Source organism: Ricinus communis, chromosome 8, assembly GCF_019578655.1.
Source record: "Ricinus communis isolate WT05 ecotype wild-type chromosome 8, ASM1957865v1, whole genome shotgun sequence".
Lineage (NCBI taxonomy): Eukaryota > Viridiplantae > Streptophyta > Magnoliopsida > Malpighiales > Euphorbiaceae > Ricinus > Ricinus communis.
This window is the reverse complement of record NC_063263.1, coordinates 19,164,885-19,190,114: the sequence shown is the minus strand read 5'-3', so window position 1 is coordinate 19,190,114 and position 25,230 is coordinate 19,164,885. Positions and strand designations below refer to the sequence as shown.

Below are 25,230 nucleotides of genomic sequence, written 5' to 3'. Positions count from 1 at the left end.
AAAATATTTTTATATTTTATATGTAAAGTAAGAAAAATATTACTGAATTATATATTTAAAATATATAAAATACTAGATCAACCAAAAAATATTGAAATATAAATGAAATACTCTAATATTAAATCAAGTTATGACATAATAATTTAATTTGATTCGATTTATATTATTAAAATTTTTAATTTATTTAATTTTATGAAACACTTCTATTTATTTAATTTTATATAGATGCTATGAATATAAAAAAAATTAAAGAATTTAAACTATAAAAAATATTAAATCATGTAAAAAAATAAAAAAACTTTTCTTAGTAAATCTGATTGTCATTAAAATTAATAAGTACTTAAAAATTAAAAAAGGTATAACATATTTATATATCCAATAAAAAACTCAATAATATATATATTAAATTTTTGCTAAATCTTTGTAATATAATAATTTTATAATTTTATAATTTTTATTGATATTAGATTAAATTATACATAGCGCGGAATAATTATTTAGTTACCAGCTAAAATCACATATCACATAATATGATTAGGAGAAAACCAAAAATTATAGTTTTTTCTTTAGAAGAATAGAGTTTCTTAATGGTCTATTGATGCAATCGCAAGCAAAAAAAAAAGGAACAAAATGGTTGCATGTGCAGATCACGTGACAAAATACATCAAGTTACTTCGCTTTTGTTTGTCTTTTAATTTCCTTTAATAGCATTTCTCACCGACCTGTTACTTCAAATTCCCAATTGCTTCTCACTATAGCCTGTTTTAGATTCCCTTCACCGGTAATCTTTCGCCGGAACTTAGATCTACAGCCGCCGCGATATCCGCCGGCTCTCACATCGCCGTTTTCAGGTCATACTTTCATATCTCTGTCTCTCACACTGTTTATGTTGTATAGATTTGTTATCGTTGTATTTTTCTTTAGTCCTCGATTCTTTTCATATATTATGTTTGCAAACTCTCTAAAGATTCATTTAGTGTTTAAAGTCAAAAAAATGGAATATATATATGTATATGTTGAAGTTGGAAAAAGAAAATCGATAGCTCTTATATCTAAAAGTGCAAGAATTGAATTCAAGTGAATTTTATTTAGTCAATTCTTTTGTCTGGAAAGTCGATATTTTCTTAGAATTCATTATGGCTTTTGCGTTAATTCAAAGCCCAGAAAGGTCCGTTGAGTATTTCAACTTAAGAAAAAGCAAGGCATTTTGAAAGAAATGAAATCATGCCAAAGAAAATGACATGATCTTACAATTGAAATCTTGCACATGATCTGTTTCCAATAATGTCATTATGTTTGGAACTCTCTAAAAATTTAGAGATTTCTTCATGTTGAAGTAAAAAAGTGAAAACTTTGCGTTTATGTGAATATTCTGAAGTTGGAAAAGGAAATTGATAGGTCTCAAAACTATATAGTATTTCTTTAACGATACTAATTAGGGCTTAGATTTAATTATATATATAGTATGGGGATTGCTAATCTGTTCTCAGTTGGTTGAACTGATTGGTACTTCTTCTGGAACAAATCTGTTCTGAATTTTTCTACCTGTTCTTTGTGCCTATTATAGAGAAATGTATAACAATGTTGGACCTCAGCCTGGGGTTCCAAGGCCGCCAACAAATCCTCAGCCGAATCCATTTGGGAATGCGTTTTATGGAGCTGGTTCTGGACTTATTAGAGGTGGACTTGGTGCTTATGGAGAGAAAATTCTTGGATCCAGCTCCGAATATGTACAAAGCAATGTGAGTATATAGCATTTTAACTGCTTTGTTTTAGGCCTTTTGCTTTGTTCTAAGTGGAATGCTACATGTGCTCAAGGTTCTTAAAATTCATTGTTATGGAACTTACATGCTCAAAGTTCTTTAGTTAACATTTCTAGTGCTTTTACATGCTTACACTCACATTTGAACTTAGATTTGTGATGTTGTGGATTGCTGTGTTTTTCGAAATGATTTCCTGGTGTCAACCTTGTTTGTGAAAAAAGAAAATTATTTTCCCTAGCATGGTTTCCATATGCTGCTGCACAAACACTGTGCATATCATAAAACTCTAAATTTTTTATTAAAATAAGGAAATCAAAATGTTGATAAGTGAGTTAACAAACAAACCAACAAAAGAAAAAGAAAAGCATTAAAGTTAATAATAGCCGATCAACAATTAAAATCCAGATGGTAAAAAAAGAAAAAGAAATCACACATTTACAAAAGAATTCCTAGTACAGAGAAAGAAAAAGCATTTATTTAGTTGATGTGGAAATGCCAATTTAGACGATCAGCATAAAAATTGGTTCTTCTTGAAAAAGTACCAATTAGCAACAAGAAACATATCTCTCTCTCTCTCTCTCTCTCTCTCTCTCTCTCAGTTCAATCAAATTGAATATTTAAGTTAATTTCTTCAAAATCCAAAACTTGCATAATTTTTTGAGAATCCATATAATGGCTTTGTTTGGAATGAATCTTGACTCCAACTGAATTCTATTATATTCTTGTTATAATTTTTTTTTCAAGTTGAATGAATTAAAAATTCTAGCAGACCCAATTCTTGCATGAAATGGACTAGATAGAATTCAATTCTTGCATTTTGAACATTCCAAACAGACTCTTAATAACCCTAATTATTAGCCTTGTCTATAAAACTGAAAACTATCAAGCTTTTCTTGTAATCTAAATACTTGAACAAAAGCCAAAAAGATAATAAACACTACACACTATATGTACAATAATAGCAATCTATCTAATAATAATAATAATCCATACTTATAGGAGAAAGAGAGCGAGAGATTTTGAAAGTAAGACCTACAATGGGAAATATGAGTGGCGGGTGACTATAAGCGACAATAAATATGCGTTCCGGCGAGGCTCCGGTGAAGGGAATCGAAAAGTAACCGGTCGGTGAGAGTGCTAATAAAGGAGAGTGAAACACCAAAAGCGTGAGAATATATGATTTATATTGTCACGTGGTATGCATATGCAATCCCCATTTTTATAATTCTAATTTTTAGACAATTGTGCAATGGACAAAGGATTAGTTTACCCCTAAATTCGTTCACTGCCACTGCATGTACTTTCAGCACTAAAGCTACCTCACCACCATCATACATGACTTATTGCTGCCACTGCAATGTGCTAAAAAGTTAAAATTGGATCTATTTGATCTTTCACACAAATTTAGGGGTAAACTAATCCTTTGTCCATTGCACAATTGTCTAAAAATTAGAATTTTAAAAATGGGGATTGCATATGCATACCACGTGACAATATAAATCATATATTCTCACGCTTTTGGGTGTTTCACTCTCTCCTTTATTAGCACTCTCACCGACCGGTTACTTTTCGATTCCCTTCACCGGAGCCTCGCCGGAACGCATATTTACTGTCGCTTATAGTCGCCCGCCACTCATATTTCCCATTGTAGGTCTTACTTTCAAAATCTCTCGCTCTCTTTCTCCTATAAGTATGGATTATTATTATTATTATTAGATAGATTGCTATTGTTGTACATACAGTGCGTAGTGTTTATTATCTTTTTGGCTTTTGTTCAAGTATTTAGATTACAAGAAAAGCTTGATAGTTTTCAGTTTTATAGACAAGGCTAATAATTAGGGTTATTAAGAGTCTGTTTGGAATGTTCAAAAATGCAAGAATTGAATTCTATCTAGTCCATTTCATGCAAGAATTGGGTCTGCTAGAATTTTTAATTCATTCAACTTGAAAAAAAAATTATAACAAGAATATAATAGAATTAAGTTGGAGTCGAGATTCATTCCAAACAAAGACATTATATGGATTTTGAAAAAATTATGCAAGTTTTGGATTTTGAAGAAATTAACTTAAATGTTCAATTTGATTGAACTGAGAAAGAGAGATGCTTCTTGTTGCTAATTGGTACTTTTTCAAGAACCAAATTTTATGCTAATCGTCTAAATTGGCATTTCCACATCAACTAAATAAATGCATTTTTTTTCTTTGTAATAGGAATTCTTTTGTAAATGTGTGATTTCTTTTTCTTTATTTACCATCTGGATTTTAATTGTTGATGGGTTATCTTTAACTATAATGTTATTCTTTTTCTTTTGTTTGTTAACTCTATTTTTCTTTTCTTGACTCTATTGTTTTGAATTTAAAATTTAAAAGAGGGAGACAGAGGACAGGGTGGGTTTAGGGTTTGCAATTTTGTCGTAATCAGCAGCTCTTCAAAAATGGAAAAAACATGGAGCTTTTACATTTTTGTTGGAATTCAGTAAATGTTCAAGCCTGCTTCACGTTATCTTATGTGTCTAGATTGGAAAATAAAGTTGGCCATCCATTATCTCATTTTTAGGAAGGTCTAGAAGAGCTGGTAGCTGGATTTGTTGGAGCATCTTTATGTGAATCTAATCTTGTACTATCTGATGTTTCCGGTTTCCATCTTAAAGAACTACCGTCTTTTGTTCTGCTGATAGAAAAGAAAAGTTCTTGGATGGCAGAAAGATTTGAATTCCTTTTAAATGGTATGGTGTTGTACGATTTAAATAAAATAACTTTATCTAGGGTATATTGTATCAGCGGAAAAGATAGAACAGTAACAGAAGAAACTAGGTTCATCTTTACAATACTTGTATTTGACTGGCTGGGTTGGGTTCACTGCTATTTAAATTTATATAATATAATTTGATCTCACTTATCAACATTTTGATTTCCTTATTTTAATAAAAATTTTAGAGTTTTATGATATGCACAGTGTTTGTGCCTGCTCTTATTCAACTGTGGAGAATAAGTGAGACTGCTGCAGTACTCTGACTAAAGGCTTGTACTTTAACTCTTTGAATTTGTGGTAAATCATAAAGTGTAAGGCTGTTTAGCTAATTATTTATCTTACTTCTATCTTGAGTAGGTATATATGATATAAGTTTTAAACCTGCCTAAATGAGGACCTCGAAGAATAGGCAAATGATAAAGCTTGAAATTATATTGGAGAGATCTTAAGTTAACAATTGGTATTGGGATGGGATTGGCTTATAGTATCGAGGGGAGGGGCTGCCTTTTATTTGGCAGTCCAACCATTTGCTTTAAAGAGCGGCTACTTGAATGGTATTTACATGGGCCTTTGCTTTATGGTCTTTTGTTGTGTTTGAGTGGTGATTATATAAAGAGTTTCTATAAGTAGATTTTTGTTTCTAGTATTACTGTTGTATCATTGTTTCTAGTATTACTGTTGTATTATATCCTTTTAAATTCCTGTCAATGTTATTGGATGTTTTTCATTTTGCATATCTATCCCATCTTTTGGTTTTTAGATATGAAATTTTGTGTTGAAAGTTACTCCACTTCATAAAGTGTTAGCATATCTGTGCATTTAGCAGTCTCCAGATTTCTTGGGGTTCATCTCTTTAAAATAATGGATTTGGGTTTGCTCTTGAACTTTTAATAATTTTGAAAATCCAGCATGAGAGCCGACGTTTGGTATGCTTTGTGGTCTAGTCCAAGATTTAATAATTGGTTGATAGGGAATGACTTGGTAAGAGATGAGAAAAAAGAAAAGGATAAGAATGACGAGATTTGCAATTCACAGTTTGCTTTGCGCCAATCTTGAAACTTTTCCTTAATATGCAAGTTATTGATCTCTATACTCAATATTATTTAATTATGAATATGATATAGTGGATATGGCATGTGTTGCATTGGCTAGAGCCCAAAGAATGTTGTCTATATAATATTGGACTGGAAAACTTATAATTGCTTACTTGGCTAACACTTGTTCTTGGTTGTTGTTAGATTGGGTGCATTACCTACATGGAATCTACAGCTGAAGCAGAGTTTGCTGCATTTCTAAAAAAAATAGAGCGGACAGTTTATGTTGACAACCTCTCACCACATGTTACTGAACCTGTCTTAAGAACTGCTTTAAATCAGTTTGGAACCGTCATGGATGTAAAGTTCATTCCAAACTACTTAGAACCTAAGTATAGCACCTGTTGTGCTTTGGTGGAGATGAAGGAGGTCAAGCAAGCTGTTGCTGTCATCCAAGAGATAGAACAATTTCCTTTTATGGTGTCTGGGATGCCAAGGCCTGTGAGGGCACGTGCTGCTGAAGTTGAGATGTTTGATGACCGCCCAGTGAAGCCTGGTAGAAAGATACAGTGCCGTTGGCTAGACCCAAGTCACCCTCACTTTGAGGTTGCGGAAAAACTGAAACGCCTTACCTGGAAGCATGCTGCTGAAGCTTCATTCTTGCTCAAGGTAAGTTTATGCATTTGAGAACATCTGTTGGAGTTTATTTGGTCACCGTTCCACATTTTCCCCATAACTCCAGTTTTCCGACTATGTTGACTAGTATGTTGTTTTAAATGGTGATTCCCCTCTCCAGCGACAGGTGGAAAGGGAAGAGAAGCTACATAAGCAGCAGCTGGAGACTCTAAAATCAAATTATAGGAAGTATGAGATGATAGAAAGCATTATGAGTGATCGATCTGCTCAAAAGTTGGCTCGCAGTTATAACATGAGAGTTGGGGATGATTGGTAGATGTTTAGTTGCAAATATTATAGCTTAACAGAATGAAAAGTGCATCATCATGCTAGTTGTTCATACGCTTTTGAAGTGGAGAATATATTTGCTTCAGTTAGGAATCTGGACATGCATTTACCAGTAAATGCTGTAAAAGAAAAGGCAGGGCCAACCGCTGAATAGAGAGATGCTCAATCACTGGCACTGCCCACGTAATATCTCCTGAACTGAGGTGCTTGAGTTTAAATCCAACACCCTGGAGTAAGGGTGGTCACAGACCGAATTGTTGGTCATTTTTTAAAATCTAACCAGATGTATTAATTTATAAATTTATTTTTAAAAATCTAACTATATATATTAATTTATAAATTCATGAACAGTAAACTTACCTGTTAATTGATAACCGGTCAATTGAGTTTTTTGATTTTTAAACATATTAAATTTTAACATATTCTTTTAATGCTTTAGAAATTTTACTAGCTACGGATTACCATTACAGATAAATTCTTTTGGAGGACAGGATTTTACTAGAGGACCGAATCAAAATTCTTATATAAATTATTTTTATTTAAATTTATATTTTAATTGTAATACTGTTTTAGTTTAATCACATATATCAAATTTGTTATAAATAAGTTATATTAATTACTTAAAATTAGAATAATTAAAATTTGACAAATATTATAATACCAAAAGAACATTTAACAATTTTTTATGTAAGCCACTTCTATGGGTGGACAACCCTTATATATATATTATTATCCGCCACTTAAAGTAAAGGGACAACCATTAATGTTTTCTTTTTACTCGTGGACAGTTCTGTCCGCTAATTCAGCTTGCAGACAGTGTCTACATAGCTAGAAAAATTATGAATTGATATAAATAATCAATTCTCTATTAAAATTCTTGTCTATTCTATTTTAATTTGGTATTAATATATTTTTATAATTTCATTTACAAATACAATCAATTAAAGTCTATTCAAGTATTTCTCAGAATTTTATAATATGGTAAAAATAATTTTTTTTTAAAAAATACGCTAGAAAAGATTTCAATAAAATTAAAATTAAAAAATGATATCCACATTTATTGTTGATCAATTTGATTCCTTAGGCATTATTGATCTTTTAATTATCCTTTTTATCCATCATAAAATTATTTTTGTTACATATTGATATATATATGCTAATTATTTATTCTTATCATTAATAAATTGATCTAATTAATTCTTATATCATTCTTAATTTAATTCTTACCGTAATATAAAATGAGTCAAAATTTGATTCCTACCATAAGTTATTAATTAATTTTAAAAAAATATATATTTACTGTTTTTTATTATATTATAATACCATGATATTTTTTCCTTTTAGATATAAGTCAATGAAATCAATTTATTACTTCTTATAAAAATATTTATTACTTTATTTAATATTATTAAATTACTGTGTAGTTTAATTTTAAATTTTTAAATAAAATAAATAGTTAAAAATTATTATTATTTATTAGACACTAAAATTGGGTTATATTAAAAATAAAAATTTTACTCGTATTAATCTTATTTGAATGATTGATAAAAAGCTCAATTTTTTACATACAAGATTATCGAGACTTCTTCATTGATAGTAGATTTACGAACTTCAACATTTTTTATGTGAAATTAACCAGTGTAGATTAAAACAAAAATATTTAATTTAGTTTTTACTTTTAATATAATTTAGTTATAATGTATAATAATAATTTTATATCTATCTTACATATGTTTCATTAGAATTTAGTTTCAAGTAAAAAGACTTTGTTAATAGAATTAATTTTATATTAATAAATAAAGTAGTTTTAATGTATTTATTAAAAAATAATTTCTAAATTAGATTTTTATACAATTTAATATATATATATATATATATATATATACACACACGAGAGCAATGTTTTAATATTATTTTTCTTTATCTTACATGGCATGTCATATGATTTTTAAATTATTTTCTTTTAACTTTTAGAGAGTTAATCTATTCTAACATATTTTTCTACTATTTTGAAGAGTATTATGTTACAACTTCCACCATTTTAATTAAGATATTTAATTATTTTATATTCCTATATTCTTTTAAATTCTTATTCATAATTTTCACTTTAATTAATTTCCTTTTCAAATATTGTATTACAATATACAACACTTTAATTATAAATTTTAAGTACCTAATAGTACTTATTTTCTCCAAATTTCTTTTATAATTCTAATTTTTGATTAGATTTTTTAAGATTTTCCGTTATCATAGTTGAATAATTCTCTTATCAATTAAAAAACTATTTTTTGAATTATAATATTTATATTTATTTATACCTTTCATCTCTAATTGCATTTCATTTTAAAAATATTTCAACTAGATTATTGGACTATTAAATAAAAAATTAAGTTAATTAAAAAGAGATTTTCTATAATTTAGTAAATTAAAAAATAACATAAAATATTTTTATATTTTATATGTAAAGTAAGAAAGATATTACTGAATTATATATTTAAAATATATAAAATACTAGATCAACCAAAAAAAATTGAAATATAAATGAAATACTCTAATATTAAATCAAGTTATGACATAATAATTTAATTTGATTCGATTTATATTATTAAAATATTTAATTTATTTAATTTTATGAAACACTTCTATTTATTTAATTTTATATAGATGCCATGAATATAAAAAAATTAAAGAATTTAAACTATAAAAAATATTAAATCATGTAAAAAAATAAAAAAAACTTTTCTTAGTAAATCTGATTGTCATTAAAATTAATAAGTACTTAAAAATTTAAAAAGGTATAACCTATTTATATATCCAATAAAAAACTCAATAATATATATATCAAATTTTTGCTAAATCTTTGTAATATAATAATTTTAAATTAAATTATACATAGCGCGGGATAATCATTTAGTTACCAGCTAAAATCACATATCACATAATATGATTAGGAGAAAACCAAAAATTATAGTTTTTTCTTTAGAAGAATAGAGTTTCTTATTGGTCTATTGATGCAATCGCAAGCAAAAAAAAAGGAACAAAATGGTTGCATGTGCAGATCACGTGACAAAATACATCAAGTTACTTCGCTTTTGTTTGTCTTTTAATTTCCTTTAATAGCATTTCTCACCGACCTGTTACTTCAAATTCCCAATTGCTTCTCACTATAGCCTGTTTTAGATTCCCTTCACCGGTAATCTTTCGCCGGAACTTAGATCTACAGCCGCCGCGATATCCGCCGGCTCTCACATCGCCGTTTTCAGGTCATACTTTCATATCTCTGTCTCTCACACTGTTTATGTTGTATAGATTTGTCATCGTTGTATTTTTCTTTAGTCTTCGATTCTTTTCATATATTATGTTTGCAAACTCTCTAAAGATTCATTTAGTGTTTAAAGTCAAAAAAATGGAATATATATATGTATATGTTGAAGTTGGAAAAAGAAAATCGATAGCTCTTATATCTAAAAGTGCAAGAATTGAATTCAAGTGAATTTTATTTAGTCAATTCTTTTGTCTGGAAAGTCGATATTTTCTTAGAATTCATTATGGTTTTTGCGTTAATTCAAAGCCCAGAAAGGTCCGTTGAGTATTTCAACTTAAGAAAAAGCAAGGCATTTTGAAAGAAATGAAATCATGCCAAAGAAAATGACATGATCTTACAATTGAAATCTTGCACATGATCTGTTTCCAATAAGGTCATTATGTTTGGAACTCTCTAAAAATTTAGAGATTTCTTCATGTTGAAGTAAAAAAGTGAAAACTTTGCGTTTATGTGAATATTCTGAAGTTGGAAAAGGAAATTGATAGGTCTCAACACTATATAGTATTTCTTTAACGATACTAATTAGGGCTTAGATTTAATTATATATATAGTATGGGGATTGCTAATCTGTTCTCAGTTGATTGAACTGATTGGTACTTCTTCTGGAACAAATCTGTTCTGAATTTTTCTACCTGTTCTTTGTGCCTATTATAGAGAAATGTATAACAATGTTGGAACTCAGCCTGGGGTTCCAAGGCCGCCAACAAATCCTCAGCCGAATCCATTTGGGAATGCGTTTTATGGAGCTGGTTCTGGACTTATTAGAGGCGGACTTGGTGCTTATGGAGAGAAAATTCTTGGATCCAGCTCTGAATATGTACAAAGCAATGTGAGTATATAGCATTTTAACTGCTTTGTTTTAGGCCTTTTGCTTTGTTCTAAGTGGAATGCTACATGTGCTCAAGGTTCTTAAAATTCATTGTTATGGAACTTACATGCTCAAAGTTCTTTAGTTAACATTTCTAGTGCTTTTACACGCTTACACTCACATTTGAACTTAGATTTGTGATGTTGTGGATTGCTGTGCTTTTCGAAATGATTTCCTGGTGTCAACCTTGTTTGTGAAAAATGAAAATTATTTTCCCTTGGCATGGTTTCCATATGCTGCTGCGGTGCCTTTTTTTTTTTCTTCTTTTTCCTTTTATCTCCCCAGATGTTCCTGATGCTATATTAGGCATTGAATGAATTTAAAAAATGATGCACTGAGGGTTGATAATGCCCAAATTTTAACTTTATTTGGCTTGGTTGTTTGTTGGAGTGAAGGAAAATAGTACAAGTGCCTTCCATGAAATAGAAAATAAAACGTCATTCTAAATGCTTGTTACAGTAACAGTTACATATTAATTTTTATCCGATACTTGTTCAAATTATTTGTTATGGTTCTGATATTTGATTCCATGGGATTCTCTAATGCCCTTGTCTTGGTGTCGTTAAGTGATTGAAATGTCCAAAATGTTCTCAATTTTGTATAAATGCAGTGGTTTCTTTTGTTATCAAGCAACATTTGAAGGTATGTGGCTATAGCTGACTTCTTTTTCTCAAAAAAAATGAACAGATAAGTAGGTATTTCTCTGATCCCCAGTACTATTTTCAAGTGAACGATCAATATGTGAGAAACAAATTGAAGGTTGTTCTATTTCCATTTCTGCACAGGGTAAGCCACTGCCATCTTTTCTTCTGGTTCTTACAGCATTTTATTTTGTTCATATACAGTTTATGCCTTTCTTCTTTTCTACAGGGTCATTGGACACGGATAACAGAGCCTGTAGGGGGCAGGCTTTCCTACAAACCTCCAATTTATGATATAAATGCACCAGACTTGTACATTCCCTTCATGGCATTTGGCACATACATTGTGCTTGCTGGCTTGTCATTGGGACTTAATGGAAAGTAAGTGCATTGTATTCTCTAATTAGCTCATCTATGGCTTAACACCTACAACATGAAGCTGACAGGCCAATTAACTCTCTTTTAGATATATACATGAACAGCTTCTCTTTACATCTTTTGTTCTTGTCGTGTCATAATTCTGTGGTAAGATATGCTTTGTTTGCTATCTTAATAAACAGTAGTATGGAGGAATTGTTGTTCTTACTTCACTAGCTGCTTTGGCTATGGTGCTGATTTGACAGAGCAATATAAACAAATACTGATAAAAAGGGTAACGGAAAATTATTTGGGCATTAATTATATGGCAATGGCGGCTACAGTAGCTTAGGTGGGAGCATTGCATAGTGGCAGCCGTAGCACTGTTCACAATGATGGCACTCTGATTGCTACAGCTCACCCACCCCTTTTTTTTGTCTTTTTTCTTCCTTTTAGTTTTTAATTTTATGTGCATTCTATCTATATCTGTCTGTTTAATTTCTCTTATATATATATATGTATATATCATTTTTAAGTGGTGCCAGAAGTAGTTTGTCCTTCCTATTAAACGGGCCTTCTCCCATGGCATAAAGCACTTGAAAAGAATGGTAAATTGGATATACTAGGTGGCTTGCCTTGTGCATGTCACTCGCCTTCTGCATATGGCTTTATTTTGGGATTTTGAATTAATAACTCCACCTTCAATACATAATTCTGGCGAAAGTTGGTACAATATGCCACTAACATGGTTGCTGTAGTGATGCTGAATTTTAGGATTTTGGATTATTACCTCTGTTACCTTTTAATGTTTTTAGTGATATTTAATTCAGTGTCAAAATTTGGTTTCTGTACTAATGTTGAATTGTTATGCATACTAATAGTTTTTTTTTTTTTTTTTTCTTAAATGGCGTTCTTGGTTCTTGCTGGCAGTAGATTTGATAATCTTGATTCCATCTATCACTTTTTGGTTTGATGCAGGTTTAGTCCAGAAAACCTTAATTGGCTGTTTGTGAAAGGATTACTTGGCTGGTTTATGCAAGTTGCTTTGCTTAAAGTAACTTTGCTTTCATTGGGCAGTGGAGAGGCACCCTTGTTAGATATTGTGGCATATGCTGGTTATACTTTCACAGGGATGTGTATTGCTGTCCTCGGGAGGATCTTCATCAACTACTCTTACTACTTTTTGATGCCATGGGCCTGCTTATGCATGGGAATTTTCTTGGTGAAGACTATGAAGAGAGTACTTTTCGCAGAGGTGAGGACTTATGATTCGAGCAGGCATCATTATCTCTTGCTATTCATTGCTTTGGCTCAGTTCCCACTTTTCACGTGGCTTGGCAACATTACAATTAATTGGCTTTTCTAAAACTGAATTACTTTGCATTTGTATTAAGAAACAGTTATGTGTTTGTAGAGCCATTGAATTTTTATAGAAAGCTTTTGCTGTAGTTAAAAACTTTTCAGGTTTTACTTTTTGGTTTCTGAATCCTCTGCCTTGTTGGAATGTTAGGGTGCTGTAGATGTTGGAAGATTCTTATTTACAAACTTTTAGATAGTCGAATTGATAAAATAGGAGAACTCTTGGAATGCTGAAGAGCATTGATGAATATAGATTGATTTATTATTGGATAGCTTTAACCTTGTTAGTTTTGTAGTTTCCTTATTACACCTTTAATTTATCTAGAGGAAGAGGAAGATTTATCCTTCTTGTAATGTTGTTTTTCTTATCTTTCCTTGGTGATCAAAGCTAGATTTTAATTGATATCTTTTCTAATACTCGTAATTTTATTTTTGTTTCAAACGGAGGTATTCCAACATCTTCTGCTTTAAAATTGTTAGACATAGCAAATAGAAAAAGAAAAAAAACATATATTTGTAGAATATTCTTTATGTCAGTAGTTAGTGGCCACGAGAATTTTATACTATTTTTAGTTTAAATGAAAGATATTGGAGTGTCCTGCCACATTATGATTGATCATTTTTAACTCGTTAATATTACAATTGATGAGGGTAACTTGTTGCCTTTTTTTCTTCTTTCTTAAAACCATAACATTAAATTAGGCAATGAGAATATTTAGATGAATCCCTTAGGTTATGATTAGTTCATAAGTGTTGAGTTAGAAGGTGCCATGAAGTGGCTCTGCCACGGCCTAATCCTAACTTATGGAGTTATTTGAGATGGTGTTTGATTGCCTAATTTGATGTTATAGTTTTAAGAAGAAAGATAATGATTAGATGTATAAAAAGGGAGAAAGAAATTGTATTTACTTGGTATTTTATGATCATATATGATGAGTAAGAAAATGGTGAAATTCTTTAGGGAAAATTACTGTTGCCCCATGAGGATTGTTAAAATTTACAAGTTCAATTCTGTATTTTTGACAGTGAATTTATACCCTTGATGTTTGTTTCTGTCAACTGTTATATCAGTCTATTTTTTTATGTTACTCAATTGGTCAAAGGGTTTAATTGACTTAAAAAAGTTTATTTTAGTCATTATATTTATTATCAAGGATCAAGTTCGTTTAAAATTAAATTATTATTAGATTTTAGTATTTTTTTTCTTTTATAAAAATTTAATTTAATTTTCTAAAAAAACTAATATTTTTTAATATAACTCTTTGGTTTTTTTTATATTACAAATTTTTTCAATATGTGTAACATATCGAAATTTTCTGAATTTGAATAATTTAAATTTTTATTTACATCTTAATACTTTGATGGGAGTTATAATTCTCTAATTTCATTTAATATAATATATTTTGAATTTATACATTAGAATTTGATAATTATGATAAGAATAAAAATAAAATATTTAACTGTTTTAGAATATTAAAAATTTACCTTTTTTTTTTTATGCTCATGTATGATCTCTTTGTATGTTTAAATTGTCCAACTTGATTATTACCAGTTTTCAAGTAATTAAGTTTGACTATAAATATGCTCTAAATTATTATATGTTAATTAGAACCTCAGTAATTCTATTATATCCATTTGTTTATTTAGTATGTTTGAATCATAGAGTTTTATATATGACCTATTATGTCTAAAGATTAAATCATGTTAAAATTTAATATTTTTATCTTTACAAAAATTATAATAAGAAATTAGAATTATAAATATTATACTAAAAGATAAAATTACATTATTTTAGATGAGTTTGATACTTAAATTATTTTAAAATATAAATTCTAAATAATAATTTAATAAAGATCAATTTTGGACGAGCTTGATGCTTGATAATAAATTTAAAACTAAATTGAACTTTCCTTTAGTCATTTAAATCTTTTACCATTTGACTAACAGAAAAAAAGATAGACAAAAGGAAGTAATGGTTAATGGAAACAAACGTCAAAGGTACTAATTCACTTTTAAAAATGCCGAGTTAGAATTTTAAATTTTAATATATACCTGAAAGAGGTAATATTAATTTTGCCAATTCTTTAAGCTAAAGATGAGAAAATATACATACGTAGCCTCATCAATAATGATATTTATTAAGCTATAGATCATCAAATGGCGGGAGGAAGATGTGGATCATATTTGGTCTTCATGTCAACGAATTTGCATCGGAAGGTCTGCTGTATCTTTATTTCAAATAAAAATAAAAGTATTGAAAGTTAATAAAATAAATGTTATGGTACCAATAAAATAAAACTCCTCTGTTTTTCTTTTCTTGTTTCCTGAAGGATTAGATGTTAGTTTGTGATGGGTACATTATTTTATGAGTCAAAAAGGCCATGTTCTCCATGGGCATGATACTTCAATTGCTTCATTAATTTATAGGCAAAACCTATTATTTTATTTTGTTTTATTGAGTTTTTATATTTTTATTTTTAGTTTTATTTAGAATTATATATATATATATATATATATATATTTATGATATTTTTATTTATTTAATTGAATTATTGTATTTTTATTTTTCAACTTTATGATGATCATACTAGAGAATATGTTGATGGAGGGAACGTGCATGAACCCAGCTGCTGTATGCATGCTTTGACTTCACAAACTTACAGTCTGCTTAAATCATTTTGATAATCTAAGAGGATTAATACTTTCCAATGTGCTTAAATCATTTAATCATTCAGAGGATGAAAATAGTTGATTTGTAATGCCGATAACGAGATACAGGCAGAATAATTTAAAAATGTACCTATAATTCTGGAAGAAATACCATCAACTGCAAATTTTTAAGGCTAAATAGCAGTTGGTACCAAACCTTTAGATCAATGTTACCAATTGATACTAAATCTTTAGTTTAATTCTAATTGGTACCAAGACTTCAAGAAAGTGCACCAATTTAGGGTAGCATATTATTTTATGGTCATTTGATGCTGACGTAGCAATTTGAGAAAAAATATTCATTGAGATTCTCCACATCAGTTATTGATTTGTTAAAAATGTTGTATAATTAGCAAATTTGGCACACTCTAATTTTTTTTTTCTCTAAATTTTCATGATGATGATGGTAAAATCTCTTCTCCACCAACTCCAAATAAGCCATTAAAGTTCTTAGGGTTAATCTATCCGCGATCCTCTGAACTTGACACGATTAGTCATTTTACCCTCTATTTTTTCATAAAAAAAATCATTTAGCCACCTCAATTTGTCTAAATTATAACTTATAAACACGTTATTGCTTTGTTGGAGACATGACTCACTTTATTCTTACTTATGTCTACAAGTGACTCATCATTCTCTTTCCCTTCTCTTAAATTTTTTTCTTTCATTTATATCCTTTTAGATTTAAAAGTAACAAAATAAAATTGAATGACTCAAACTTAACATAACAAAATTAAATTTAGGTTTTATTTAAATTAATTAAATAAATCAGAATCATTATTTTTTCAATATAAAAAATTTTCAATTTTAATTTTACGCTAGTTTCATTTCTTTATGTAAATTAAATATAACTAAAATATAATAAAGAAAATTTATTTTTTTTCTCTAGTTTTGCCAACAAAGTAAAAATATGTTTATGAGTTATAGTTTAAGCAAGTTGAAATGGCTAAATGGTTTCTATGAAAGAATAGAGGGCAAAATGATCCATCATATGCCAATTTCAAGGGGCACAAATGTATTAAGCCAAATTCTTAACAAACTGACCTTGATGATACTATTATCGGTACTAATAGTACCATTTTCTCTCTTATATTCCTCAGAGTTGTTATCTTTCCTATCTTTAAGTGCCTTTTGATTCCTTTATTTTTCTGAACTTTTCCTTTTAGTTTCCATTCTTCTACGCATCTACATCTCTTTTATCTTTCTCCACTCATATGTCTTTTTAGGCAAAGAGCAAGTCCTTACAAGATTTGCACTACTACTATTATTGTTATACTCTTCCCTATAGGTACCGTTAGACCTGTTCATAGGCCGGGCCTGGCTTGATTTTGGACAAGCCCGAGGCCGCCCAGGCCCGAAATTTTTTTGATATCTCTGAGCCCAAGCCTGAGCTTGAAATTTTTCGAAAAGCCCAATCCGGCCCGATCAATTATTAAATTTGTCCCAAATTGTAGTTATATTTAGATTTAGGGTTTTGTTTTGATTAATATATTATTAATGACAATAAGACTATAAACAAAAATTATAAGTAGCCAAGTGGTATTGGCACTTAATTTTAAGTTGAAGGTCACAGGTTTGAATAATAGGTATGACATTTCTTTTTTTTTACTAACTAAACTAGACATTACTAACTAAACTAGACATTGGGTCGGGCCGGACTTGAATTTTTATATAAATTCCAAGCCTGGCTTGAGAATTACAGCCTTTTTATGGGTTCCGGCCGGGTTAGGCTTATACTCAAAAATTGTTGTCCAAGCCCGGCCCGAAGAGTGCGGGCCTGGGCGGGTACCCAGGCCCATGAACAAGTCTAGGTACCATAAAAGCAACATTTTCTCTTGTTGGGAGATTTGGAATTGATGATGATCTCGTAAGTTTCTCAGCTCTTAGGTCCACTCCAAATCTACCCTCAAAGAAAGTCCAAGACTTAACTCAATCTCTTCTCTTTCTGTTTCTGTTTCTTAACATACACTATGATCAATATGATGTCTTGATGTCAATCTTTATAGCATTACCTTTAGGAAAATTATTGTTTTCTATGTTTTATTGAGGCTTCTCTACTTGTGCCATTTGATTAGACGAGAAGTTTTAAGTGAACCAATAAAAATATTAAAGAAAAATGATTGATAATATAAAGATTTTCAAGAATATCCAAATGAGGAATTTAAATTAAAATGTGAAGTTCTCGAACAAAATTTAAAAAAATTGAGAAAAAAATCAATTATTTCTAAGAAAAAAACAACAAAAAGATTCTAGAATTTTTCTTTTCATTGAAAACTCATTCTCTGAGAAGAATAATTTAAAAGAATTGTAAACTTTATGAGCAAAGTTTTCCGAGAAAACAAGCAAAAAGAGAAAATTGAAAAGAGAAACAGAAAAAGAAAAGCAGAGCCAGAAGAGAAGAGGAGAGATGATAAGGGTAAAAAGAGAAGAAAAAGAGCATGATACAATTTTCTTTAGCTTAATCGTATTTCTTATTAAAAATATTTATAAAATTATTTTAAAAAATCTAAATTTAAATTCTACTAATAAAAATTTCTAATTTCAAATATCATAGTTCTAAATTTTATAATTATTTAACTATTAAAAATAATTTCAAAATAATAATTATTTATTTTAAAATATAAATATTTAATTATATGAGATCAATTTAAAATAAGTTATTGTTAATAAGTTTTAATAAGAATAATAGTATCCAAATAAACAAAAATCCAAATAAGTTATTAGTTGATAAGAAAAGCTCTAAAATAGAGCTGATACAATTAGCAGGTGATTGAGACTAAATCAGCTATCAGGTGCTGTTTCTTAAGTCTTTACCGAACACTTTAATATAACTGTTCAGTGAGAAATAACTATCAGCTGTATCAAACCTCTGAATCAAATATCCTCAAAAATAGGGAAGGGAGACGTAGAGGTACATGGAAGCCAGAAGTAGGTAGTACCACTAACAGAAGTCATAATCTAGGATTCATTTACAAAATTCATTTGTGAATCTAAAATTTATATGCTTTAAATAGAGTGAAAGTTAATTTAGTATTCTATATAATCAAATTTGTGTAAAATTTGTTATAGCTAAACTAAATTCTTCGAAAATAGATAGAATTTCCAAATGAATCATATATTACTAAGTCAAATACATTCCATAATATCAAAATATTTCTTTCAACTTTATCATTTTCATTTTATTTTCTCTATCATGTCTTATTCTCAAATTAGATTTGCTGATGAGGTAGCTTTTTTGATGAGGTGTCAATAATGATGTAGAAAATCTTAAGGAATATTCTTTTCAAATTGACACAGTAACATTAAATGGCCAGAAAATGATTTGATATCCTAAATTAATACTTTGTTGAAGTTTTGGTAATCATTAGAATCAAATTGAAGATTTGATATTAATTGGCAATATGGGTTAAAAATTTGGTACTAGCTAGACTACTTATCCAATTTTTAATCTAGATACCACTCTCTCTTCCTCTTCCAAGCTAGCACAAGTCTCGTTCTGAAAGCCATGCATAATTTTAAAATTAGTGCTTGTGCTGACCCTTTAACTTTGATGTAATTGAGTTGAGCTAGTTCGTTTGGAATTAACTTTAGAAATATTCGAATTGAATTAATTAATGTTAATCGAGTCAAATTAAAGCTACAAAATAGCTTGACGAACCGAATTCGAGATACCTAATTTGATAGATCCATGAGCTAAGTAATCTTTAATTATTTGGCTAACTTTTACCTATTTTTTTTACACTAAACTTGTCGAGCATGAATATTTCATCTAATCGAATTTAGATTTCAATTATTTTACTATTGTTTGGTTAGTATTCGATCTTTTTACATGTAATTGATTGTTGAGCGTGCTAGAGGTTGATTATTTCAAATAATTGCTACGGGTGCAATAAATATAAAATGCATGACCATTTGACTTCTAATCTAGATGACTGTGCAAATAATAAAGGATTTAGGGGTCTTAGCTAAGCTAATACAGTTTTGCCAAATCACTATGTAGAGCTTATTAATAAGCTAAAAATTAAGCTAATAATGAGCTAATGATGTAAAATTGAGTTGTGAGCATATAATTATGAGCTAAGGATGTGAAATTAAACATGAAATAAATCTGAAAGCTAAATTACTGTAAGTTAAGAGCGATGATATAAAATATAAGCTAAGAAACAAGATGTAATAAATATAATGTTGAAATAGTAACTGGAAAGCTTAGGAATTTGATTGCATAAAGTAATCGACTTACAAATATAATTGAATGCTGATGAACGCTTGAGAGCTTTGAATGTATTGTAAATTAAAGTTGAGGATTGCTTGACTATACTAAGGATTATTGTTCTATTCTAAAGATAGCTTTCTAATCTAAGGAGAAATATAAACATAAAGTTTATAGACTCTAGGTCTGTTATGGTTTGGTTGATTGGTTAGGTGGTTTGGATTTGCTCACAAGAGGGGCATTTCCTATTTATAAACTTCTATTGCTCTAGAGATGCTCTGATTTAGTTTTCATTCTTGGCTTGGTTCTTAATTAACTCCCCATCTTGAGAACACGTACTGTTGCTTTTTACATATTGCACATGTTGATGATGTAACTTTCTTGCTCCGCTTTCTTACTCTTCTCAACTTCATGTCTTTATTTCTCTCCACTTTGTGCCTTTACTCAACTTTCTGGATCACACATTATAAACGTGTTTTTCCTTTCTTGGCTGACATTTATATTCCTTCATTTTCACTTTTTAAGAACGTTTTAAAAAATTTTGTAACTGCTTTCCATTTTTCTACTTCCTTATTTATTACATGTCAATAATCTTGAGGAATTATTAAACCAACTCTTGGCCAGTAGGTCGAGGATTTAAACATGGATCAGAAATCTAGATATGAACTAAAAACTATGGGCTTCAAGATTTGAATTAACATCAAATGAGCTTTCTGATATAAATTTATTTTTTTCGAAAAGAAATTTATATTCATTGTTTTTGTATTAAATGTTCATTAAACTGCTTTCCATTTTTCTACTTCCTTATTTATTACATGTCAATAATCTTGAGGAATTATTAAACCAACTCTTGGCCAGTAGGCCGATGATTTAAACATGGATCAGAAATCTAGATATGAACTAAAAACTATGGGCTTCAAGATTTGAATTAACATCAAATGAGCTTTCTGACATAAATTTATTTTTTTCAAAAAGAAATTTATATTCATTGTTTTTGTATTAAATGTTCATTAAACATGTGTTTAATGTTCATTATTTAAACGCAAAATTTTCATTATTTGTTAACTTAATTTTATTGAAAGAATATATGTACCACAATATAAATATTTATAGTATAACTTTAACTTGATGTTTTTTTTGTTTACCAACTATATAAGGACGATTTTTCTTATGTCTATATTATATATACTCATTTGAATGAATTAGTAGGTATAATTTTCATTAATGATGAATATTTATTGATAAACTAATAAATGTTATGCCTTTAAATGATGAATGTTTATATCAATCATACAAAATTTTCAATATGCATCACAAAAATAATAAAAGCTTTCATAAATAATTAATATTTTTATTTGAGAATATTGATGAACATTATATAAATAGATAATAAACATTGCAATACCGGATAATGAACATTAATATTAACATTGATAAATAATACATGAAATAAAATGAACATAAACATTAACCGTAATGAAAATTAATTATTATAGAATATTACATCTAATGGACATTATCCATATAGAAAATGAATATTCTAGTACATGCAAATGAACAAAAGAATATTAATATATACTTGGTCTAATAAATTTATTTAATTTTATATATAAATTTAATATATCATTATTTATAATCAAAATAATTACGATGGCTGACATACGGCAAACAACTAGTTTTCATAAATATATAAAAAATTTATTCAAAATATTTTTTAATATAATTAAAAAATAAAAATTTCATGTATTAAAATAAATACAAATATCAAAATAAAAATGTTTAAATAGTGATAGTAAAATAATTATAATAATCATATAACACGCGAATGAATGAATAGTTTTTCTAAATATATAAAATATTTATTAATATATAATTTTTATAAATTTGTTTTATTATAATTTAAAAAAAAAATTAAGACTGTATAATTTAGAAAAAAAGTGAAAAAAGGACAAAAATCTTCACATTATATAATTTGAAAAAAAAAGAGAGTTGTTTTGCTATTTTCTTCTCCACACACGTATTTATGAATTTCGATACAGTGTAGAATCATGGACCGAAATCTATATTATAAGTATCGTTTCTCTATAAATTTGGCTAAATTTAATAAATTTGGATCAGTACTAAATTTGGGTATGAACAACTATAAAATAATCAGTCAAACAAAATTGAGTTTAAACTCAAAATTCGAGACTTAAACAAGGTCAAGTTAAGTTTTGATTTGCTTTTTTCTGATTCGAGTCAAACCCGAGCCTGATAGTATTTGAACTTGACTCGGCTCCAGTGCATATGTAACTTTAACCTTGGTCCAATGTCGGAGTCTGACTAACTTCTTTTGTTGCCCATTGCTGTACCAGAAGATAATAATCCGAACATGTCGAATAAAATTGTGAAGAAAAAGATTCAGACACACCTTTCTGACACACATAGAGCAATAAAACACTCATAACACTATTCTATGCACCAAAACATAAAATAATTTAGGAAAAGCATATTTCCTATTCCAACCTGTGTTTCTAAATGCATCGTATCGATGCGCCAGTAAATACATACATACATACACATACATATTACATGTACTTATGGAAGTATGTATAGTTCACCAACCATAAAACCCAAACCATAGAGTTTATGGCTCAGGTCAGCCAAGATCAGGTACAGTGAAGTACTCATCATCTTCATCTGAGATCTCAATCCTAGGCTTCTTATTAGACATGTTGGATTTGGTGGGTCTGTATGAAGTGACATTGACAGATGGTGGAACCGTTAGTTGAGGAACTTCAGCTGCTGCTAATGCCTCTTGAGGAAGCTGCTCGCCAAATATTCCCATGTCGGCTAGCCACTGGAACTCGCCAAACTCAACTTGCTCCTTCTGTGGAGTAGAAAAAAAAGAATATTATAGAGAGAGACATGAACACTTGAATGATAACAGTCAACTTGTTGAAATGAATCAGAAATGAAATGCAGATAGCACCAGATTACTTTTACCCTGCTAAATCTTCAGGTTTGCTTCTGAAATATGCATGCCTATTGCAGTTCACAGATATAAGGTCTAGCTGGGAAAAAAAAAAAACTAGCCGGCAAATCTTTCCTGATTAAATAAAAGTTTTCTGCATTCTTTGAAATGAACTACCATGTCTCAGGGAATTAGTTATTAGGCTGGATCCAGAAAGATCTTGGCTTTTCTTGGTAATGCTATTCCTAGCTTCTCTAACATTATTCGTCCTTGCAGAAAATGCAGTAGGGATATAAATGTCAAGCAAGGGTATGGAATTACCTTGTCAGGGGATGACTCAAAATCTGAGAGTTGTAGCAACTCATCGACTGCCCATTGAGAGTTGAAGCTTGAAGGTTGTTGTACAGATAATTTCGTGGAAGTTTGCTGTTCGCTCTGATTGGGTGGCTCTAAACAACTCTTCTTAGTGTCCTTGGTGCAGCTAGAGCCTACAGCCACTCGGATTCCGGTGGCCAGAAACCGTTGGTGATTTGCGGAGAGGCTACCGGCCGAATGGATAGGTTCATCACAATCCTGGCAAAAGAGGGCTCTGTCTTCAACGCAGAAAATGAAAGCTGCCTTTTCCTGTGCATCAAATAAGCAAGAGAAAGAGAGAGGGAATGATTAGTAATAGACTCTTCATAAATCTCCCACACAGGGAATGACCCAATTATCTTATTTTTTCATAGACATCTCTCATATTAAGAAGCAAGAAATCGCAGCAGGAAACATGAGCTTTGTGTCAAAGGCACATAGCTTCTTTTGGTTGTCAATTCACCAAAAAACTATATCACTACTTCTCTCTGCTCCAAATTGTTGTGAATTTCATTCAGTATTTATCATTCCAATGCAAAGGACTCTAAAACCATCTATGTTTTTCTTTCTTAAGAAGAAAAAAAGAAAAAGAAAAAGAAAGAAGGTATTGGAATCTATTGTTCTGCAAGCAACACATGACAATTGGAAACTAATTCAATGGTTATGTGTTTTTCTTTCTTAAGAAGAAAAAAAGAAAAAGAAAAAGAAAGAAGGTATTGGAATCTATTGTTCTGCAAGCAACACATGACAATTGGAAACTAATTCAATGGTTATGTGTTTTTCTTTTTTTTTTGTCAGGAACACCCTATAACCCAAACCCTTAATTTCTTTTTCTTGCAAGTATTCTTGGAAATCAAAGAGAGCATAAAGCATATAGAAGCCACTCAAGTTTCTACATAAGCTATTCTAATGAAATTTCAACACCAAATCAACATAATCCATAAAAAAAAAACATAAAAAATTACAGAAAATGAGGGAAAACAGCATAATGATCTAAATACAATATTAAAATAAATAGAAAAAAGAATAAAAAGAATGATAAAGTTCAAATAGAAGACGACAGAAATAAACTCACTTGGCATATATCACAAGGAGGCAATTTGTTGGAGAGGCAATTAAGGAGAAGCCTCTGGTGCTTACTTGCAAGCTTATTAGCTGCATGCACTTCTATGTCACATTTAGCACAAAGTGCTGCCTCATCAGCACAGCAAATCACAGTTGCTGGTGCCCTTTCACACACATCACACTGAATCTTCATCTTTCTTAATCAGATCTTCACCTCAGCTCCTATTTAGAACCTTTCTACCACTCTACAGTCCCTTATTGCTACTTTTAGCAGATGCTTCTTCTTTTTCTACACCTACTTTATTCACTTTCTTTTCAAGAAGATTTTGAAGAAAAATCTTTCAAGAACCATAAAAAGTATCTTTTCGGTGCAGGAAAACTTGTTAAAAGTGTAAGAAAATCAGAAAAGACTCTGTGGGAATAAGGACTTGAATTCTTGAGTTGAAAGAAAAGATAAAGCCAAGAAAGCTGCAGAACAGAAGACAAGGAAAAAGGAAAGAAAGGAAAGAAAAGAAGAAGAAAAAGAAGAAGAAGAAGAAGAAAAAGAAGAGAAAGAGAAGAAAGGAAAATATAAAAATAAACCAAGATTAGAGAACTCTTGAGTAATGTAAACAAGTCTGTGGAGGATATGGGAAGAGTGGAGTGATTGGTGGAGAATCAAGAAAGTGAATGTGTGAAGATAAGGCTTTAGATTTTGAGAATCAAAATCAAGAAACCTGGTTGATACACCAATGCTTTGTGGGATCAAAATCAATGTGTGGTTGTGGTTAATTTGCAGCCAACTACTTATGGTCCCAACCTGTTTTCAACTCATCAAACTAATTGTACATCTTTGTCTCTTGGAAAACTCCTTTTTTAAAAAAAAAATTATTAATAC

General features: G+C 29.7%; 3 protein-coding genes across 3 annotated transcripts; 2 read left to right on the top strand and 1 right to left on the bottom strand.

The window, feature by feature from the left end:
- The first annotated feature begins 679 nt into the window (after positions 1-679).
- LOC8266419 lies at positions 680-6,852 on the top strand. The gene is made up of 4 exons (XM_002534091.4): positions 680-851; positions 1,568-1,742; positions 5,754-6,218; positions 6,346-6,852. Exons 2-4 carry the CDS (start codon positions 1,572-1,574, stop codon positions 6,499-6,501), a joined length of 792 nt encoding a protein of 263 aa, XP_002534137.1. The 5' UTR covers positions 680-851; positions 1,568-1,571; the 3' UTR covers positions 6,502-6,852.
- A 2,755-nt stretch (positions 6,853-9,607) lies between these two features.
- Positions 9,608-13,173, top strand: LOC8266418 (protein YIF1B). The gene is made up of 5 exons (XM_002534092.4): positions 9,608-9,775; positions 10,492-10,666; positions 11,393-11,491; positions 11,576-11,727; positions 12,682-13,173. The coding sequence occupies exons 2-5, from the start codon at positions 10,496-10,498 to the stop codon at positions 13,067-13,069; spliced, it is 810 nt and encodes a 269-aa protein (XP_002534138.1). The 5' UTR covers positions 9,608-9,775; positions 10,492-10,495; the 3' UTR covers positions 13,070-13,173.
- A 9,166-nt stretch (positions 13,174-22,339) lies between these two features.
- On the bottom strand, positions 22,340-24,971 carry LOC8266414 (B-box zinc finger protein 25). The gene is made up of 3 exons (XM_002534093.4): positions 24,364-24,971; positions 23,256-23,558; positions 22,340-22,850 (listed from the first exon to the last, which is right to left on the bottom strand). The coding sequence occupies exons 1-3, from the start codon at positions 24,544-24,546 to the stop codon at positions 22,620-22,622; spliced, it is 717 nt and encodes a 238-aa protein (XP_002534139.1). The 5' UTR covers positions 24,547-24,971; the 3' UTR covers positions 22,340-22,619.
- Between the last annotated feature and the right edge of the window lie 259 nt (positions 24,972-25,230).

Excerpts from the sequence above, each read along its gene's own strand:
- LOC8266419 (XM_002534091.4), top strand. The coding sequence starts at position 1,572 with ATGTATAACAATGTTGGACCTCAGCCTGGGGTTCCAAGGCCGCCAACA. Across the intron at positions 1,743-5,753 it reads CCGAATATGTACAAAGCAAT|ATTGGGTGCATTACCTACAT; the intron begins GTGAGTATATAG and ends GGTTGTTGTTAG. Across the intron at positions 6,219-6,345 it reads AAGCTTCATTCTTGCTCAAG|CGACAGGTGGAAAGGGAAGA; the intron begins GTAAGTTTATGC and ends TCCCCTCTCCAG.
- LOC8266418 (XM_002534092.4), top strand. The coding sequence starts at position 10,496 with ATGTATAACAATGTTGGAACTCAGCCTGGGGTTCCAAGGCCGCCAACA. Across the intron at positions 10,667-11,392 it reads CTGAATATGTACAAAGCAAT|ATAAGTAGGTATTTCTCTGA; the intron begins GTGAGTATATAG and ends AAAAATGAACAG. Across the intron at positions 11,492-11,575 it reads TATTTCCATTTCTGCACAGG|GGTCATTGGACACGGATAAC; the intron begins GTAAGCCACTGC and ends TCTTTTCTACAG.
- LOC8266414 (XM_002534093.4), bottom strand. The coding sequence starts at position 24,546 with ATGAAGATTCAGTGTGATGTGTGTGAAAGGGCACCAGCAACTGTGATT. Across the intron at positions 23,559-24,363 it reads CTCCTTGTGATATATGCCAA|GAAAAGGCAGCTTTCATTTT; the intron begins GTGAGTTTATTT and ends TTTGATGCACAG. Across the intron at positions 22,851-23,255 it reads TTGAGTCATCCCCTGACAAG|AAGGAGCAAGTTGAGTTTGG; the intron begins GTAATTCCATAC and ends TCTACTCCACAG.